The following is a 21217-nucleotide window of genomic DNA, read 5'->3' on the forward strand; positions in this document are numbered from 1 at the left end:
TAAAAATAGTTTCGGACACAACATGCTGTCACAAATGTTGAAAATATGACTGAACCCCATTTCTGCCTCAAAACAGTCCATCTAAAACAATACATCTCTATAATGTTTACGTTTTTTGGTTTAGGTTGAAGATACCCAGGTTAGTACAAGTTATGATTCCATGCGCTGTAGCTAACTAGCATATTTGGTTCAACTGTTTAGAATTCTTCCTCATTTATGCAAAACCTTATGGGATATTAGAATCCTCTAGTCTTAACCTTTGTTATTTTCAACCTAGTTTTGGAGAGAAAATCTTAGTCACACCATTTATTATCTAGCAAAGGAGTTTTGTCTTTCAACAAGCAGTATTTTCTGAAGATTGACAATGTTCATGAACGCTAGCGTAAATCTGTCCAACATTAGCTTGCTAGCTGAGCCAGTCACACTTCATATAGAACGAATGGGATGCTGCTAACCAACGAGCTGTGCTGCACACACAATGCCGAATGCTTCCACCAAAAGCTAGCTAGCTAGCCACTTTAGTAGCTAGCATTATTATGACTTTTCATCTGTTTTCATGAAGCAGCGGCCTGTTCTGCTGCGAGTCTTCGTAGTAGCCTCCTGAGTCAGCTGCTGCTGCGTTAGCTGTCCCAATGTCACAACATAGCGATCGCGGCACAACATGCTGATCTACGAATTGATTTCTGCTAACATTCCCTCTTACTTTTGGGGCAGCATGTCTACAACTTGAGGGTAATTAAACAAACCAAGCAAGCTGTTTAGCTTTCAGTAAGGTAGAGCTAGCTGGCAAAACTGTAAGCTAGCTACAAGTTCTTCTGTGATAACTCATGAATAAACCTTCAACATCTTCCCCAATGATAAAGCAGCAAATTACTGAAATCCATGTGTCAAATTCCAAATGACCACAGTACATGACTTGGTGTTAGCACTTCAACAATAGGCACTAGGGTATTATGTAGATAAGGATGGACCACGTGACTGTATAGCAACTGAACAACACCTTGACCATGCCAGCATGTCTAGGAGCCATTCTATGGAACAGAGTGAGAATGATAGTAAGTTCCATATGTGTCCAACAGTAGAACGCCAGAGAGAGGCAGGACAGGAAAACTGTAGACTCACTGTGGCCAGCTCATCAAACTTCCCAAAGAGCTCGTTGAGTAGTTTGACCAGTTCCTGGGCTGTACACTGGGACGCCAGACTGGTGAACCCCACGATATCAGCAAACAGGATACTGGGAGAAAGAAGGAGAAATAGTTACATCAAGCTATTTTTTATTTAACATTCATTTAACGAGGCAAGTCATTTAAGAACAAATTCTTATTTTCAACGACGGCCTAACGGGAAACAGTGGGTTAAACTGCCTTGTTCAGGAGCAGAACGACAGATTTTTACCTTGTCAGCTCGGGGATTCTATCCAGCAACCTTTCGGTTACTGGCCCAACACTCTAACCACTAGGCTACCTGCCACCCCATGCTAAGTCAGACTGTCTCATTGGATTTGTTAAATTACATTTAGAAAGCCATGCCAAAGTGGAAGTGAGTGAGCATTGTCTCTATTCATAATGTGTTTTCCTCCAATCAATCAAACGTTGTGATTAACGAACCGTGACAGCCAATGAGATGATCCCTGTTCTGTTCCATTGACTGACTGGCAGTGAAGTCAAGCAGATGAACTCAGAATAGAAACATGGATAATTCTTCCCTAGATTCTCATAGGAATCAAAGCAGAGCCATGCCCTGTTAGGAACTAGACAGAAATATAAATACATCTCAACCCTTAGACAAACTAACTAGATGAGTAGATATTATAAGCAGACACAACTCATATAGGGCCCAAAGTTTGTCTTGACTGGGGAAAACTCTAGCCCCTAGTTACATGGTGTAACAGGTCCTTAAGGGGACCTAACAACATGCATATGTATCTGTTCAGACCTGAGAAGCTTAGTTATCTTGTATGGAATTGTCCTAACTGCTGGGGGAGCAGGGGAGGTGTGGTAAGGGGATCATTTGTCTTCATCTACAGATGAAGGTTGACCATACTACTTTGCATGTCTGTGTTTAAGGCTCTTGTGGTCGAAGTGCCCTGCTGTCTTTCTTTGGGATGTACTTTTCACAGTGTGACAGAGCACGCACACACACACATACACACACACATACACACACACACCGTGTCCCTCCGGCGTGACGATCTGTGAGCTGCTAAATGCCAGTTTGTCATATCCCAGATGTCAATGTAATGAACTGCAATGGATTCAATTTACTGTGATTGTTTTAATTGGAAGCCATCTACGAGCAGCAAACATTTGGAGAGAGAACTTGAAACATTGTGCTCGTGGTGAAACATGAGCTGTGGTTAAACAGCCATTTTAATGCAGCTCCAGTCCTATCTCACAGCCCCAAACCTAAATAGCACCAACCCCCAGCTCCCACCCCAAAACCCACCCCAGACACATAATGAATTGCCTCTTAAGGACATGAACGTTTTCTGAATCAAACAAATCATCCTATTAGGGCCATTTATGTGAGTCGATGTTATTAGCCAAATGTTGAATATTGTCCTCCTCCAGTGCCCCATCACCAGGCCAGGCAGACATAGTTGACCTTCCCATAGTTGACTTCCATCATGTCCCGCACCCAGATCTCATCTCATCTCATTCCAGGGACCATCTCTTCTCTCTCCCTATTATACTAATGTGTGGCGAGGTTAGGAACTGCTGTGACAGCAAAAACTAACACATTTCTGTTTTATCAAGTGTCTAATGGACCAATAAAGATTGCGTTTTATTGTAATGTCACCAAGTCCCTCTGAAGCAGTCAGGCGCTAGCTAGACCTAGACCCACACAGCGACCCAGAGGGGGTCAAGCCTAGAGGTCCCTCGGGGGTGGAGTGTGTGTGTGTGTGTGTGTGTGTGTGCGTGCGTGCGTGCGTAAAGTAGTTGTTGACATGAAGGCTCTTGTAAAGAGAAGGACAGAAACATTCTGCTTGAGGAGGTGGCGTGTGTTGGGCGCAGCGACTGATCAATGCCACCTTGAGCAGAGGGTCCCTGGCTGGATAATGCTGTTAAATCCCTGTGTGAGAGGACAGGTGGCATGTGGTGCCGTGACACACACACACACACACACACACACACACACACACCACACACACACACACACACACACACGACACATCATCAACAGGCATAAAGCCCCCAGAGGGCCCTGCTCTAGGAACACTAGACCTGTCAGGTGTGACAATAATGTGTCAGGTGGGATTCAGGAGACGACTGTGACACAACCTGTCTGTCTGTCTGCCTGTCTGGGATTACGCAACAATAGCAGACTGTCAGCAGGCTTGGGCATGTTGCAGTAGTGGTGCATGGGTAAACTCAATGGGGAAGATAATCCAGGAAACAAGCCATGTTTCAACCTGTGTTCTGATAATTGCATTGTTTTCTTTATAACTCATTAGTTCTTACACCACCTTGACAACATGGTGACAACAGTCACACAGTGGCAGAGTAAATTCAATATCACATTTTTTTATTTGTTATTATATATATATATATTTTCCTTTTGTTTATTTGTATTGTTTATTAGTTATATTTGAATTTGAATTTTATTTGTACATTTATTTAGTTTATGATTTAATTTTACTTCAGTTTATTTAGTAAATACTTTTTAAATACTTATGTTTGGTGAAACTGCATTGTTGTTTAAGGGCTTGTAAGTAAGCATTTCACTGTAAGGTCTACTACACCTGTTGTATTCAGCATTTCACTGTAAGGTCTACTACACCTGTTGTATTCGGCGCAAGTAACAAATCAAATTTGATTTGATTTGATTCATCGCAAAACCAGAGAGAAACATCTATCCGGTGAAGTCCACAAAACAAACACAGTTACATGACCTACAGCATGGTCAATGTGTTAGACATTTTTAAACTGCTAAACTACTATGTATTTAGAACCACGGAGAGTTACCGCAAGTCACAAAGAATCCAGGAGCTGCCTCCACTATTCCAGCACCATTTCAACTTCAACATTTCAACATCATCAAATCACCTCTGCTACAGTGACAACTTAAATATACCAAAAAAAACGATTTAGTGTAATTAACTTAAGCTAAATATCATATGGCTGTCCATGGTGCTGATTTCTGTGTATAGATCTGTGTGTGTATACACACATGTGCGCAAGTAGAAAAAACATGATTACTCACCCAACTTGTAGAGCAATGCTATGCCAACCTCTCTTTCATGTTGCCAAAACGTCTATGACTCCTGTCACAGAGTAGTGCACGCTTTTAGTATTTGTTGTCCTAGACCACCTTGCTAAAATACTTGCTTGCTTTACTTCCTTTCATTGGCAATGATGAGACAGCTAGTTAACATTAGCCTATACTACATCTAACTTAGTTAGGTACATATTGATAAAACAATTGTTTTGGCCTTACTGCTATTAGCCCATACAAAAGCATTGAATAACAGATTCACTACATGGTAAAACAGATAGTTCCAAAAAAGGGCCTTCAGGCGAGTCTTGTGAGGCCTGTGGGCGTCCTAAAGCAGGCCAAACCGTTCTAATGCTACAGGCGATTCTGTGAGAAGACTGATTTTCAGGATATCTCATGGTGTGACAAACACCGCTCTAGCTCTGTCACCTTTCACTGCAGATGCGGAAGTGCGACATCGGTGAATGCAGTGGAATGCTTTCGCCTATTGTATTGTATTTTTGTATTATGCTAACTAGATATCCTCGGGGGCCCGGGCATCTACTTTAGGGGGTTAATGCTACGGGCTCATACTAAATGTCATTCCTTCGTTGGCCAGACAGGATCAGATACATGGACTACAGATACTGAAACAGAGGGGCGCCGTTTCGCTTACTGAGATTCTTTCTCTGGTTGAAACATTCAGCTACTTGCGAATTACGAAAGAGACAGACGGTTGGTTTGTAGGCTACAAGGATAAAGCAAGCCTCTTTTGGTAGGATGAGGCAGATGGCATTCTTTGCTGACTGGATAATGCTACTGAGATATTTTTTTTGCTGTTGTCACATTGTTAGTTCGCAAACAGGCAAACAGGTCTGATGCATTGCTTTCCTAATTTTCTTTGCATCTCTACTTTCCTCTCTTTCTTTCCCAGTATAATTCTGCACACACCAGTGCATAATTCTCTCCCTTATTTTCTCCCTCTCCTCAGTGCAACAGAAACAGACACACACAGATTAATGTGCTGTAAATTGAGAGATGAATAAATACAATCGCATTTGAAAGCATCTATGAAATTAGACTGTACAGTATTACATGATCTAGTTTACAAAGCAGATGCCCATATCAAGAAGACTTACACTATGGCTGGCATTTCATGTGTGGTTATGTTCTTTAACATATTGTGGTTTTACTTAGTAAAGGGCAACTCTGCCACTTTTCAACCTCATATTAATTATCTCCAGCACCAAGCAAGTGTTTACATATGTGAAAATGGCACATTTCTACGTTTTATAGAAAAAAAATACTGTAATTAAAGCAAAGAAGATACCCTCCCTCTTGATAGAAACACATTGCAGGTTTTGAAAATGATTGTTTTTCTTACTTTTAATCCTACCCTGTGATGGCACAGAGAAGCACTTTTTATGTTTTTACCACAGATCATAGAAACGCGCCATTTTCACATTATGTAGTCTTTGGTTTGGTGCTGGAGATAATTCATATTTGAGGTTGAACAGTGGCGGAGTTGCCTTTAATTTTGGCAACGCATTCTTAGAACTGTTATACAGAAACCAGCCACCCTCCAAATGTACACATAGTGCTGTATTGGTGTATATTCTTTGAAAAATAGTTGTTCTACGGGAAATGTTATATAAATACCAGAGTTCCTAAAATATCCAATATTCAATATATGCAACTTGTTTCACTAGCAGCAATGCTAATGCTGGCTGTGAGGTAAGTAAATATTAAAACTCTAAGGATCAATGGATGAATCACTTTTTGTCAATAGAATTAAGTATATTTTAAATGTTGGTGTACTGCCCCTTAAAATGGCAGTCGATTTTGTCAAAATATGTATTTAGATTTTATTTATTTTTTACAATTAAATTATGGTAAATCGTCTTTTTAGTACTTATGTGGATAGTAAGTATGTCACGTTCTGACCTCTATTTCCTTTGTTTTTGTATTTATTTAGTATGGTCAGGGCGTGAGTTGGGTGGGCAGTCTATGTTTGTTTTTCTATGTTTTGGTCTAGTTCTATGTTCGGCCTGATATGGTTCTCAATCAGAGGCAGGTGTTCGTCATTGTCTCTGATTGGGAACCATATTTAGGTAGCCTGGGTTTCACTGTGTGTTTGTGGGTGATTGTTCCTGTTTTTGTACCAGACAGGGCTGTTTTGAGTTCTCACGTTTCTTGTTTTTTTCCGTTAGTTTGTTCATGTATAGTGTCGTCAATAAATACAATGAACAACCACCACGCTGCGCTTTGGTCCGCCTCTACTTCACAAGAAGAGAATCGTTACAGAATCACCCACCACAACAGGACCAAGCGGTGTGGTAATGGGCAAAGGAGAAAGCAGCAGCAGGAGCAGCGCGAGGAGGTATGGACATGGGAGGACGAATTAGACGGTAAAGGACCTTGGGCTCAGCCAGGAGAATATCGCCGCCCCAAGGAAGAACGGGAGGCGGCGAAAGCGGAGAGGCGCTGGTACGAGGAGGCAGCGCGGCGTCGTGGATGGAAGCCCGGGAGTCAGCCCCAAAAATTTCTTGGGGGGGGGCTAACAGGGAGTATGGCTACGCCAGGTAGGAGACCTGAGCCAACTTCCTGTGGTTACCGGGGGGCTAGAGAGACCGGGCAGGCACCGTGTTATGCTGTGGAGCGCACGGTGTCCCCAGTGCGGGTGCACAGCCCGGTGCGGTACATTCCAGCTCCGCGTATCGGCCGGGCTAGAGTGGGCATCGAGCCAAGTGCCATGAAGCCGGCTCTACGCATCTGGTCTCCAGTGCGTCTCCTTGGGCCGGCTTACATGGCACCAGCCTTGCGCACGGTGTCCCCGGTTCGCCTGCATAGCCCAGTGCGGGCTATTCCACCTCGCCGCACTGGCAGGGCGACCGGGACCATTCAACCGGGTAAGGTTGGGCAGGCTCGGTGCTCAAGAGCTCCAGTGCGCCTGCACGGCCCGGTCTATCCGTCACCACCTCCACACCCCAGCCCTCCGGTGGCAGCTCCCCGTACCAGGCTGTCTCTCCGGCCCATCCGTCCAGAGCCTTCCTCCTCTCCAGCGCTGCCGGAGCCTCCCGCCTGTCCGGCGCCTCTGCCGGAGCCTCCCGCCTGTCCGGCGCCTCTGCCGGAGCCTCCCGCCTGTCCGGCGCCTCTGCCGGAGCCTCCCGCCTGTCCGGCGCCTCTGCCGGAGCCTCCCGCCTGTCCGGCGCCTCTGCCGGAGCCTCCCGCCTGTCCGGCGCCTCTGCCGGAGCCTCCCGCCTGTCCGGCGCCTCTGCCGGAGCCTCCCGCCTGTCCGGCGCCTCTGCCGGAGCCTCCCGCCTGTCCGGCGCCTCTGCCGGAGCCTCCCGCCTGTCCGGCGCCTCTGCCGGAGCCTCCCGCCTGTCCGGCGCCTCTGCCGGAGCCTCCCGCCTGTCCGGCGCCTCTGCCGGAGCCTCCCGCCTGTCCGGCGCCTCTGCCGGAGCCTCCCGCCTGTCCGGCGCCTCTGCCGGAGCTTCCCGTCTGCCCGGCGCCTCTGTCGGAGCTTCGCGTCTGCCCGGCGCCATCGGAGCTTCCCGTCTGCCCAGCGCCGCCCGTCTGCCCAGCGCCGCCAGCGCCGCCCGTCTGCCCAGCGCCGCCAGCGCCGCCCGTCTGCCCAGCGCCGCCAGCGCCGCCCGTCTGCCCAGCGCCGCCAGCGCCGCCCGTCTGCCCAGCGCCGCCAGCGCCGCCCGTCTGCCCAGCGCCGCCAGCGCCGCCCGTCTGCCCAGCGCCGCCCGTCTGCCCAGCGCCGCCCGTCTGCCAGGAGCCGCCAGTGCCGCCCGTCAGCCAGGGGCCGCCAGTGCCGCCAGTCAGCCAGGGGCCGCCAGTCAGCCAGGGGCCGCCAGTGCCGCCAGTCAACCAGGGGCCGCCAGTGCCGCCAGTCAGCCCAGCGCCAGCGCCGCCAGTCAACCAGGGGCCGCCAGTGCCGCCAGTCAGCCAGGGGCCGCCAGTCAGCCAGGGGCCGCCAGTGCCGCCAGTCAGCCAGGGGCCGCTAGAGCCCCTCCGCCCGGAGCAGCTGTCCCTCTGTCCCGAGCAGCTGTCCCTCTGTCCCGAGCAGCTGTCCCTCTGTCCCGAGCAGCTGTCCCTCTGTCCCGAGAAGCTGCCCCTCTGTCCCAAGCAGCCCCTCTGTCCAGTGGGGTCATTGAGAGGGGTGGGCATGGTGAGTAAGCCACGGAGGCGGACAATAAGGCGGACTGAGACAATGGCGAAGTGGGGTCCGCGTCCCGCGCCAGAGCCGCCACCGCGGACAGACGCCCACCCAGACCCTCCCCTATAGGTCAAGGTTTTGCGGCCGGAGTCCGCACCTTTGGGGGGGGGTACTGTCACGTTCTGACCTCTATTTCCTTTGTTTTTGTATTTATTTAGTATGGTCAGGGCGTGAGTTGGGTGGGCAGTCTATGTTTGTTTTTCTATGTTTTGGTCTAGTTCTATGTTCGGCCTGATATGGTTCTCAATCAGAGGCAGGTGTTCGTCATTGTCTCTGATTGGGAACCATATTTAGGTAGCCTGGGTTTCACTGTGTGTTTGTGGGTGATTGTTCCTGTTTTTGTACCAGACAGGGCTGTTTTGAGTTCTCACGTTTCTTGTTTTTTTCCGTTAGTTTGTTCATGTATAGTGTCGTCAATAAATACAATGAACAACCACCACGCTGCGCTTTGGTCCGCCTCTACTTCACAAGAAGAGAATCGTTACAAAGTAGCACATTATTTAAAGGAAATCTTTACATTTCTGTTTAACAGAATATATGAATGAATTGTAATTTAGAAAAAATAACAGTCTGTTTAGATTTATTTTCATCAGATAACATTATTTACATATCTAATGATGTTTTTATAATCATTCAGTTTATATTTTGCTATGATTGTTGGTTTTTCCAAAAGTTTCTACTTGGGGGTCAAAATGACCCCCGTTGGTAATCTATGCACAGTATGTAAAATATGTTGGTAGTATGAGGGTTAATGATCTGATTTATTTGAAATCAAATAACGCCCACTGTTGTGGAAGATAATAATAAAGTATTGACTAAACTGTTGTAATATTGTTTACTTTGCAGTTACTGCCCACCCAAATCCCATCATCCACCCCCTGCAATATGCTTGGATCTCTTATAATGGATCGTCAGTGGGCACTAACTGCATGTGAATAAGGCCTACAGTAAAGCCCTTTGGTGCAGTGAGAGGCGTAGTGCAATCAGAAGCACTCCATTGAGATGTGTCCATGCTTAACCACCACACACACACTGTTTTATGCAATACAGTTTAGTCTCCACTGCAGAGGCTTAATGCCGAGGCTAAGCAAACTTCCCACCGAACACCTCAATGCCCCAACGCCCCTCTGACAACATAAAGGAAGAGAGAGGGAGGAGAGAGAGAGATGGAGAGAGGGGGCTCGGGGAGAGAGATGGAGAGAGGGGGCTCGGGGAGAAAGACATGGAGAGAGGGGGCTCGGGGAAAGAGATGGAGTGAGGGGGCTTGGGGAGAGAGGGGGCTCAGGGAGAGAGGGGGCTCGGGGAGAGAGAGATGGAGAGAAGGGTCTCGGGGAGAGAGATGGAGAGAGGGGGCTCAGGGAGAGAGAGATGGAGAGAGGGGGCTCAGGGAGAGAGAGATGGAGAGAGGGGGCTCGGGGAGAGAGATGGAGAGAGGGGGCTCGGGGAGAGAGATGGAGATAGGGGGCTCGGGGAGAGAGATGGAGATAGGGGGTGGGGGAGAGAGAGATGGAAAGAATGGGCAGAGAGCAAGAGAGAGATGAAGAGAAGGGGCGCGGGAGAGTGAGATGGATAGACGGGGTGGGGGGAGAGTGAGATGGAGAGAGGATGAGGGGAGAGAGAGATGGAGAGAGGGGGCGGGGGGATAGAGAGATGGAGAGAGGGGGTGGGGGGATAGTGAGATGGAGAGAGGGGGCGGGGGGATAGTGAGATGGAGAGAGGGGGAGGGGGGATAGAGAGATGGAGAGAGGGGGCGGGGGGATAGAGAGAGAGATGGAGAGAGGGGGCGGGGGGATAGAGAGAGAGATGGAGAGAGGGGGCGGGGGGATAGTGAGATGGAGAGAGGGAGCGGGGGGATAGAGAGAGAGATGGAGAGAGGGGGCGGGGGGATAGTGAGATGGAGAGAGGGGCCGGGGGGATAGAGAGAGAGATGGAGAGAGGGGGTGGGGGGATAGTGAGATGGAGAGAGGGGGCGGGGGGATAGAGAGAGAGATGGAGAGAGAGGACGGGGACAGGGGGGGAAGGTGTAAACAAATTACTTAGACATCAAAGCTGGTTAATCATATGAAAGCAGATCCACCCACAAACCTCTAATTGATCACTGGCTGTTTGTTTACTGGGGAGGGAGGGAGGGAGGGAGGGAGGGAGGGAGGGAGGGAGGGAGGGAGGGAGGGAGGGAGGGAGGGAGGGAGGGAGGGAAGGAGGGATGAGGGAGGGAGGGAGGGAGGGAGGGTGGGAGGGAGGGAGGGAGGGAGGGAGGGAGGGAGGGAGGGAGGGAGGGAGGGAGGGAGGGAGGGAGGGAGGGAGGGAGGGAGGGAATACAGAGGGATGAGGGAGGGAGGGAGGGAGTGAATACAGCGGGATGAGGGAGGGAGTGAATACAGAGGGAGGGAGGGAGGGAGTGAATACAGAGGGATGAGGGAGGGAGGGAGTGAATACAGAGGGAGGGAGGGAGGGAGGGAGGGAGGGAGGGAGGGAGGGAGGGAGGGAGGGAGGGAGGGAGGGAGGGAGGGAATACAGAGGGATGAGGGAGGGAGGGAAATACTCTGGAAGTGGAAAAGATACTGAAGTCCATGAAGAAGCACTCAGTGAACCCACTAAATAAATCGCTAGTCCCCCTCCAGCGAAACCACAGTGTATCGGCCGGTAACATTCTGTGCAAGCTAATGCCATTGGGCAAAACTGACACCCACCACTGACTGAGACACAATTCCTCTCTGTCTGCTCACAAGAAGCTCTGCTCAATGCCAACTTAACCACTACAATAGCAAACCCTCCAGCAAACGCAACAGCATCCCAACTCATACATGTGTCTATAAATCCACTGGTAATGGTATAGTGGATTGCTAGTGGTATAAGGCTATTTTAACTGGAGTTTAAAGCTCTAATCTAGAGGAGACAGCGTGAGCAGGTAATATGATGGACATATAACTGGAGAATAAAGCTCTATTGTAGAGGACACAGAACGTGAGAATTTGAGCTCAGCCAGTAGGGGGCTTAGTTTGGCGGCCAAGGCAGGATATTGCTTAAGAGCCGGAGGAGTCTACTGCTCACTGAGCGTTGCTTAATCCACCTTTCACTGGAACCTAGAGGAACTATGACTCCACAGGCCATGTTTCCCTTCCCCAGGGACCCAATAAGATGTGACGCTCCCAGAAGTTGTCATGTTCACCCATGGGCCATGGCATAGTGCCCTCGGTCTGGCCAAAACATGGCGGCATCCTGACCTTGGCGTGAGTTGAGGTTGGGGGAGCGTTCACTACAACTCACGTCGTTAGTTTATTATTGTTGAAAAACTGTTTCGATTTTTGCCCACGGAACCAAAACTTGCCGGTTCTAATCCTGTGAGGGACAGTGTAGCCTTAAGCAAGGCACTGAATGGATGATGGAACTACTCTATTTAGAAACGCAATATAATGTTATGCAAGTGACCTTGAGTTGGATAGTGGGTACATTTCACAGTGATAAACAAAACACAGCAAGGAATGAATATTACAATCAATCGCAATTCTTCAGTAAGGATGGATTTGGATGCAGGGTCTTTCTGGGACAAAGCACTCTGCCGTAATGTTAGATTGTGTTACTCTCTCTCCATCTCTGAGTTTAGCTACATCCACAGGGCATGTTTGGTTTCCTTTTGGGGAAATATTATAACACAACCAGACAGTATTTATGCTTCTGCTTTTAGCTGAAAATGACTAAGAGGAGAAAATGTCTCAGTCTGTTAATTTATGGCTAAATGAGTCAAAGAGGGTGTAGGCAATATGTGTGGGGAGTTTTGAGTTGTTTTAAATGTACCAATGCCAAGTTTATCACCCTGACGCTGGGTTGGGAGTTTGGAGATTGGGTGGGTGTCCTACCTGACGTTGTCATGGCGTTGGATGTAGATCTTGTGGAAGATCCTTTCAGGAGGCTTCAGGAAATCTTCTTTCATCTCCATTGCCACGTTCCTTGGCAACAAACTCATCAGAAGGCGCTCCTGTGTGTGTGTGTGGGAGAGAGAACGAGAGAGAGAGAGAGAGAGAATGAGAGAGAGAGAGATAGAGAGAGAACAAGAGAGAGAGAGAGAGAGAGCGAGAGAGAGAGAGAGAGAGAGAGAGAAGAAGGACAGAGAGTTATACTGTATCAGACTTGAGAATAGGAGAGAAGAGAGTGTTGGTGCAGATAAGAAAAGTGAGAGACAAAAAGGTGGTGTATCAAACAGAATTGAAAAGGTGTGTGAATGAGTCACCAAGTGTGATAAAAAAAAGAAAATGGGGGGATGAAAGGAGCCATGCATAAATGAGACATCATACATGTGATTTTAACCTTATGCCTTCTGTTAATGTGTGTGTGTATGTTTGTACCTGTTTCTCATTCTCGTCCTCCATGCGTAGCCTCTCCTCGATGCAGTTGCGTGCCTGTAGGAAAGCCTTCCTTTGGGCTCGCTCAGTCAGGATGCGCACAAACAATCCAGACAGGTTCACACTGGTAAACAGCACTGTGTTGGCCACCAGCTACAAGCACAAACAACAAACAACACAACATTATGCCACTTAGCATATGCTTTTATCCAAAGTGACATAGGATCCCTGCAGAGATTTAATGTGTGACCTTAGAGTTGCTAGTGCCATGCTCTCACCAACTGAACTACACAGGACTACATTCTCAAGGCAAGACTGTCTTAAATAGCAAACACATGTATTGACTATCTGATAATTGTGTAAAGTACATACAGTATGGTGAAAGGGAAACCATACATTGACAGGTAGCTAGCTAACATGGCTATGCCCCCATACAATGACAATTCCCCCATCCACAGGGCACGAGTGGTCACTGAACGTTTTGATGAGCATGAGCATGAGCAGTCTCAGTCACCAGATCTCAACCCAATTGAACATTTATGGGAGATTCTGGAGCGAAGCCTGACACAACGTTTTCCACCACCATCAACAAAACACCAAATGATGGAATTTCTCGTGGCAGAATGGTGTCACATCCCTCCCATAGAGTTCCAGACACTTGTAGAATCTATGCCAAGGAGCATTGAAGCTGTTCTGGCGGCTCGTGGTGGTCAAACGCCCTATTAAGACACTTTATGTCGGTGGTTCATTCAGTTACCTGCGTTATATCTTTAAAGGGGAAATCTGTGATTGCTACATCCATTTTTGGACTTTTAAATTCACATATACTGTATATCCATAGATTTTTAAAGAACGTAATTTTTTTTTGTTAAATTGTCTTATCCCATCTGAACCCCAAATATAAACTTGTTTGACCTCTTTTGTTTGAAAACCATGTAATTGAAAACAAGCACTGTATAGCCTCAAAACATGACTAAAGCTATCATGGATGGTCAGTCCATGTATCAATGTATCAATAGCTCTGTCAATGAATTGTAGAGAGGTACAATTTCCCAGTCCTATCCCTCAGTGGTGGGTTGTCCGCTTTGTTATTGTTTGAACTGCAGATTGCCCCTTTAACGCATGAAGGGCCAGGTGAAGCTGAGGTATCAGAAACCATCTGGCCTAAACCCATAGCACGCTGACAGACTGATGCACTGTATAGATATAGGAAGAGAGAACAGCTGTACTGTACATTCACAAACATTATTTTGAAGCCAAATATAACGTATTTGCTTTGTCTTGTGTCATTACTCATTTGGAAACAATCAATAAATCAGTGTGTGTATGTGTATGATGAGTTACATCATTGGAAGCCAGCGACGCAGACAACTAAAGAGAGTGTCTGTCTGGGTGAAATAGTTGAGTGTTCTGCTTCATATAGGTAGGCCATCTTCCAGCTATCACACGCCAAACTCTCCTTGGCACAGATGGGTCATTGTGTGTGTGTGTGTGTGTGTGTGTGTGTGTGTGTGTGTGTGTGTGTGTGTCAGCTGTGCTTCCAGCCGAGCATAGGACATGTAGGAGAGAACAACGGAACAACAGAACAACAGAGGCTGGAACAGTGAGTGTTTTCCATGTGGCTGGGCATGACTGGTCCTGGCACAGTGTGACCTTTACAACAACAAAACAAGGCCTGTACACAGAAGCACACATACACAAATACACACACACACACACACTAGTCCATTAAAACTCAGAATAACCTCAGCCAGCCTTCCTCACCTGGAGCAATACTCAACATGGAATAATTTATTCCACAGACCCTGATTGGGGATTGGCCACTGGTGTTTACAAAGTCTACTGTAATATAGGTCATTGACAGAGTATGATGACTGGTGGCAAGAACAAGCATTTAGAAAACACAATACAGGCAACAGCAGCCAATGGGATAATTAGTTACACAGTACTGTACTGTGGGGTTTGTGATTGTATTTGATGAGGGCAAGCTTGATACTGTCAACCTGACTACCAACTGTTATAAACAGGGATCTGACCTGACCCCCAAGGCACAAGAAATCCATGGTCTCACAAGACTGCCATACAGACGACGACCCTCGAATATCCGTGAATGTGTTGGTGGACTCTTATAACAGAAGTCAGCCAAATAACGGCTGCAGGGACTAATCAGGAGAGGGGAAAGAAAGAGTCGAGCTCAAGTCCTTCTCTCTCTGACTGAGGCAAGGCATGGCTATTGTTGGCTTGTTTACACCACACATAGACACGCTGAGGCTCTGAAGAGAAGGTGGTCTATAGGTCCTGTACGGTTACACCGCTGAGCTCATCTTCAGGATTAAGGGATTAGCTTTCCCTCCCCAGGCTGCACTCTGCTTCTGCTAGCACTGTCCTTCACACACTGTCTTCCTGGCCCACATACAGTATAGGCTACAGGCGTGAGATATTATAGGCCACATGCTAAAAAACAAAAAACACACACAACCTTAACCTGTAAGGAGAAGAACTAGAGCTGATTTGATAGAGCTCAACCTATCCATAGAGAGAGAGAGAGAGAGAGAGAGAGAGAGAGAGAGAGAGAGAGAGAGGTAGAGAGAGAGGTAGAAAGAGAGGTAGAGAAAGAGAGAGAGGTAGAGAGGGAGGGAGAGAACGTGTTGAGATTGTCAAGACATTTTAGTTATTTCTGTTCTGAAATAACGTATCTAGCTTTGCAATGCCCTTTATTTAACTGTCTGGTTGTCTGGTATCTGGTTCAGATCCTCAACCTTGACCTACTTTGGTTCTGCATCAAGGATGTTTTATCCTCATCCTCTGAGGCCTAAGTGGACCAGATATTCCCTATGAAACAGAGGCATATGTGAACCCTGTCTGAACACTGTCTGTCTGCTCTCTCTGTGTGGTCCTGTTTGTTTTGTTTCACTCTGTGTTGGCGGTGTAGGATGATGTGAGGTTGGGTCATATTATTAGACATACACTCTCATATTAGCTTGATTTTCTATCAGACATGGCGGCTGATCACTTGATCTCAAAGGTGAGATTCCAGTAAATCTTGGATGTGCTTCAGAACAAGTATAATAAGTGAAGAGGCTTTCCATTTTCAGATAATGTGCACTGTGTTTTCATATTTGACATAGGCAGTTACAATATATAAATGGGGAATTGTACATTTGAACGGGAGTGTGTTTTCATAGATGATCCCTATTCCCACATCTTGTGTGATATTGAAATTCATACCATAGACCCAAGTCATATCAGTCACACAGGCTATTTTGAAGTCAATGGTGTGAGACAGACACAGCTCTATAGGCTCTAGTTGATACTGCTCATTCGCCGGCCGCTACCACTCTCAGGCTTGAAACTGAGTATGCATGTCGCACATGGCTAGTCGAACGCCAAACGCTTCATTGAGACAATGTTGAAACATCAATCCATGGGGGCGAGTCAGTGGCACATTGTTATTTGTGCCGATGGAAAGCAGTTTTGACATATATTCATTGATTGATAGATTTTTTTATCGATCATTAGAATTCTTGATATCAATAATTCATGTTTTTTTATTGATGATTATATTATATATGTATATCAATAATTATATGATAATGACATTCATGAGAGCGGGATTGCATTTGCATGCTCCTACATACTGTTGCTAGTGAAAGTCTACACACCCCTTGCTGTCTTCACATTTTGCTGCCTTTTAAAATCATATCTAAAAAGAGATTACATTTGATCATTTTCCTGTAGATCTACACAAATTACTCCTCTTTTTAAAAATTGTAAGAACATTTTTGGAAAATTTTCCAAATTCATGATAAAATATGTTTTCAATGTATTGATTGAGTATGTCTTCACAGCCCATTAGGTAATACTTGGTGGAAGCACCTTTGGCAGCCATTACAGCTGTGATTAATTTGGAATAAGATTATACTAACCTTGCACAACTCTTAGGGAATCATATCCATTATTTTTGTCAAAATGACTCAAGCTCAGTAAATTTGGTTGGGATTCACTGAGAGACTACTAAACCATTCAGGAACACTCAACACCTCTTAGAAAGCCATTGTGTTGATCTTTGGCATTAGCATTTGTGTAACTGTTCTGCTGAAAAATAAAACTATGGCAAGGTTAGGTTTTCAGCAGACTATTGCAGGATTTCCTCTAACTTTTCATCTGTCAAATGTATTTTGATGCTAACATACTCTCCAGCCCCTGCCGGAAACAAGCATACCCATAACATGATGCTATAATATTAGTCTTATTCAAAATGAATCACTAATGATGTTTCCACCAAGTATTAACTATGGCACACCATTTTTGATTCATTTTAATAAAATCTATCGACGCAAAGTGTTAAAAAGAGTAGCAAAGTGCTTACTGATTTGCCTCATGATTTGTCAACTCGTGCACAATTTCTCTGTCCTTCACATCGGAGTGCTGCTGCAGGCTCTGTGCGTGTCTTGACCAATCAGATTCACAGAAAGGTCACACGTGCCGGGCACAACACACAAAGCTGAAGGCTCGCTCTCCACTTTCCACCGGCATTTATTTAGCAAGCGTGATAACACATGATGAATGCCTACAGGTCAGGATACAGTCTCTATGTCTGCCCTGCTGTTAAGCAGTTTTATTGACAGGGGTACAAACTAATGTTTATATCTGTTTAGCCGGCATACAGGCACCCTGTAACGCCTCCTCGATGGCATCAGCTGGAACTGTGTTCAGTGCGTAAGTGGGGTCCCACATTACCTTTCTGGCCAGTCTGGTGATGGTCTCATCAAAAAATGTCCTGGAGAGAGGAGGGAAGTGTCATGCCTACAATCTTCCTTGCTGTCTTGGTCAGTCTCAAAATGTGGGCTTTGAGCTGCACTGTCAGGTTACCAAATCACGTAACAATGCCATAGAGTAGGATTGACTCAATTGTGGATCTATAAAAGAGGAGCATGATCTTCTGGTTGACACAATAGACCCTGTGTCGACAAATGCAAGTGCTGTTGGACGCTTGAGAACACTCTCCACACGGATGCACCAGCACAGCCCACTGTCAATGTGGACTCCCAGGTACTATGAGTTCACCTGCTCAATGTGCTCTCTGTTTACCACTATGGGGCTGTGGTCCCCAATGGACTTAGGGTCAAGGATCATCTCCTCTGTTTTTTTCACATTCAGTTGTAGGTGATGTTCATCACACCAGCTGACGAATCCTTCAATCTCTGCCCTGTGGCCAGTGGTGTCAAAGACTTTGTTTAAGAGCCTGAGGACAGCAGTGTCGTCCAAGAACTGAACTATGTAGTTGTTGGGATGCCTGCAGGCGTAGTCCCCTACACAGCATGAAGCGTATTGGAGAACTTGGTGGAAGCACCATTGGCAGCTATTACAGGTGTGAATGATTTTGAATGAGATGAATATGCTTGTTACCGGCAGGGGCTGGGAGTACTGTATGTTAGGATCAAAATGAATTTGAAAGGAGCAAAGGGCAGGTAAAACATGAAGAGGAAAATCTGCCATAGTCTTCTGAAAACCTAACACTGCCATAGTTTTATTTTCAGCGAAACAATTAAAAAAATTATAATTTGAAAGATACAGCAGAACGGCTTTCCAAGATGTGCTGAGTGTTCCTGAATGGTCTAGTAGTCTCAGTCCTGCTCTAAATCTGCTTGAAAATCAGAGACAAGAATTGAATATTGTTGTCTGGCAATTATTCCCAAACAAATATACTGAGCTTGAGTAATTTTGGCAAAAACAATGGATATTTTGCCCTTAGAGTTGTGTAAGGTTAGTAGAATCTTATTCCAAATGATTCCCAGCTGTGATGGCGGCCAAAAGTTCTTCCACCAAGTATTACCTCTGGGGTGTGAAGACACACTCAATCAATACATGCAATCAACACATTTTCATTTCTTACTTTTTAAAATTGTTTTGAAAAAAGGTTCTACAATTTTAAAAAGAGCAGTACGTTGTGTAGATCTATAGGAAAATAATAAAATGTAATCCATTTTTTGATTCATTTTCATAGCAGCAAAATGTGAAGACTGCAAGGGGTGTGTGGACTTTGACAAGCGACTGTATGTAGGAGCATGCAAATGGAATTCAGCCCCTATGAAGGTCATTATTATATGATTATTGATATCAACAAATTAATTATTTATATAAAAAAATATGAATTATTAATATAAAATATATATAAATATATGTTAAAACGGCTTTCCACATAATGTGATATATTTTAACATTACTCTTTTTTTAACACACAAACAAACGTTAATTAATAAAAGATGTAATCAGTCATCTCTCAAATGAAGGGGGTGATGACGCAATCTTTGCAAGAGGGAGGGAATCTGATTTCATTGGTCCTCAACTCGTGGCTGTCATTTCATTCATGATAAGTGAAGATAGTGATGAGTTGGCCTGCCCTGGAGCAGGTTAGTTTTGAAGGACTCCTTGCCATAGAAATGTACCTGTAAAAAGGTGACACACTTTCGTATGGCCATTTATCCCGAACTGAACTCAAGTGTTGACCAAAGTTATCTCCTCAAACCTGCTTCGTGAGATACCCCCTCTGCTCTACTGTCTGTAGTGGTTATCAAAATTCGCCTCACGTCATTGAAGTCCGAGTTTAGATTGAGCTACTGAGCACCTCTCCGTTCATCATCTCGCACAGCCTTGCACTTTCTACAAGCTACTGTAGAGTCGTGCAATTTCTACCAGCCTACTGTAGGCCTACATCCAGCACGCTCTCGTTATAAAAAAGAAATGCATGGCTTGAGTTCACAATTGTTTCTATTCTACATAAATCTAAACCATTACATATAGAAACCTAAAACATATTTAATTTAAGAATTTAACTTTGTAGGTCTTCCACAAGCGAGACATTGTAGTACGGTGTGGCTCATTTGTTAGAGCATGGCAACGCCAGGGTTGTGTGTTCGACTCCCACGGGGGACCAGTATGAAAATGTATGCACTCACTACTGTAAATCGCTCTGGATAAGAGTGTCTGCTAAATGACTGAAATGCATACGTATGAAAAACTGCCGGTCGCTGTCCAGTTTGACGGTGCTGAACTTCATATTGACATAGGCCTACTCATTGCTTCCTCTCGCGGATGTTATCCCTAATCGGTTCTTCATAAAAGCCGTTACCCATGCCTTGAACAGTCTGGTGGTTAACTATGTATACACACATACAAATTAGTATGCACCCACTTACCGTTCTCCATAATTTCTGCGTCTTGACTGTCACCGAGGTCGCTGTCACAATTACATGAGAGATGGCAATCATTATTCCAAACACTACTGCTAACAGAGTCCGCACGGGCAAGAGTGAGTAGGCGACGAATGTAACCAGCATGAGCTGCCACATGCCCTGCTCCGGGTTGGTCGGGGGCTCCAGCCCCACGGCTCCGAGAGAGAAGGGACAGCAGAGGAACGAGAAGGTGAAGGCGAAGAGCAAGGTCAGGTTGACGATCTGCTGGAGCTGGGTAACCTGTAGGTATTTGACGTTGGTGACAATGAAGAGGGATACGAAGACGATACAGTGGACAGGATGGGACCCCTTGGGGATGGTCAGATTGGGCCCGGAAAGCAACTCCACCACCGCCAGCGTCGATGCCATGATGATGAGCACCGCCAGGGCTTTGAGAGTGGACGTCTGCTCCAGCTTTAGGTTGTAGTTCTGGAACAGAGACTCCAGCTCCTTACAGTCGAACTCGTCTTCGCATGCAATGGTAGTCAGAGGGACGCCGGGTGGACAGTGGCTTTTCTTCCGCCGGGTTTTGACTTTCTGAAACGGAATTTCCTCCATGTCAGGGCCATTCATAAACGAGACACTGGACCACACAGCGCGCCACAGACCGACGCCGGGAAACAATCAAGCACGCAGCCGGCTAGAGGGGAGAGCGTCCCGAATCCCTATGGCTGGAAACTGGCGCACGCCACGCAGTATCCACAGGTTGAAATCTGTTGTTCGTGGAGATCAGTCACCAAGGAAACGTGCAATCATTTTCTCCCCTTCAGGAAGACTCCAAAAAGTAGGCTCTCGGCGGCTTTTGTTTCACTCCTGCGAGGAATACAGTGTGGAAACAGACTCGAGCACACGACGGTCGAGTTCTGAATCTGACAGCTTTTCGCTAGGCTTAGATTGGATCACGCCTGCGCATTATGAAGTGGAGATAAGACACGTATTAGTAACTCAACAGATCTCCAACACAAAACTGAGATTTGAGAGGTAGCTGGCACTACAGTCCCCACACAGAGCAAATAACTATCTTTCTCTGGGCTTAGTGAACTGTACTGTAGCCTATTTACTGTAGTTTTAAGTCAGAGAAGTATGTAGATTATTTCTTAGAAATATTAATTCGCACAAACTAAAGTAGACTACTGGGTTTCATATATACAAATGAAAACAGGTATGGCACTTCGGGGCCTATGCACAGAACACAATTAATGTCTGTGTATAACATGTATCAG

At 46.2% G+C, this 21217-nt stretch overlaps 1 protein-coding gene across 1 annotated transcript in view; it reads right to left on the minus strand.

Moving 5' to 3' along the window:
• LOC110530970 (adenylate cyclase type 1) overlaps positions 1-20835 on the minus strand; it is a 49828-nt gene extending 28993 nt beyond the window's left edge. Inside the window, exons 1-4 of the mRNA XM_036986062.1 lie at positions 19959-20835; positions 12763-12912; positions 12277-12395; positions 1123-1234 (exon numbers count right to left, since the gene is read on the minus strand). Of these exons, the coding sequence (XP_036841957.1) occupies positions 1123-1234; positions 12277-12395; positions 12763-12912; positions 19959-20567 (990 nt within the window). The 5' untranslated portion in view covers positions 20568-20835. The remainder of the gene's footprint in view (positions 1-1122; positions 1235-12276; positions 12396-12762; positions 12913-19958) is intronic.
• Between the last annotated feature and the right edge of the window lie 382 nt (positions 20836-21217).

This window comes from Oncorhynchus mykiss, chromosome 8, assembly GCF_013265735.2.
Source record: "Oncorhynchus mykiss isolate Arlee chromosome 8, USDA_OmykA_1.1, whole genome shotgun sequence".
Classification (NCBI taxonomy): domain Eukaryota; kingdom Metazoa; phylum Chordata; class Actinopteri; order Salmoniformes; family Salmonidae; genus Oncorhynchus; species Oncorhynchus mykiss.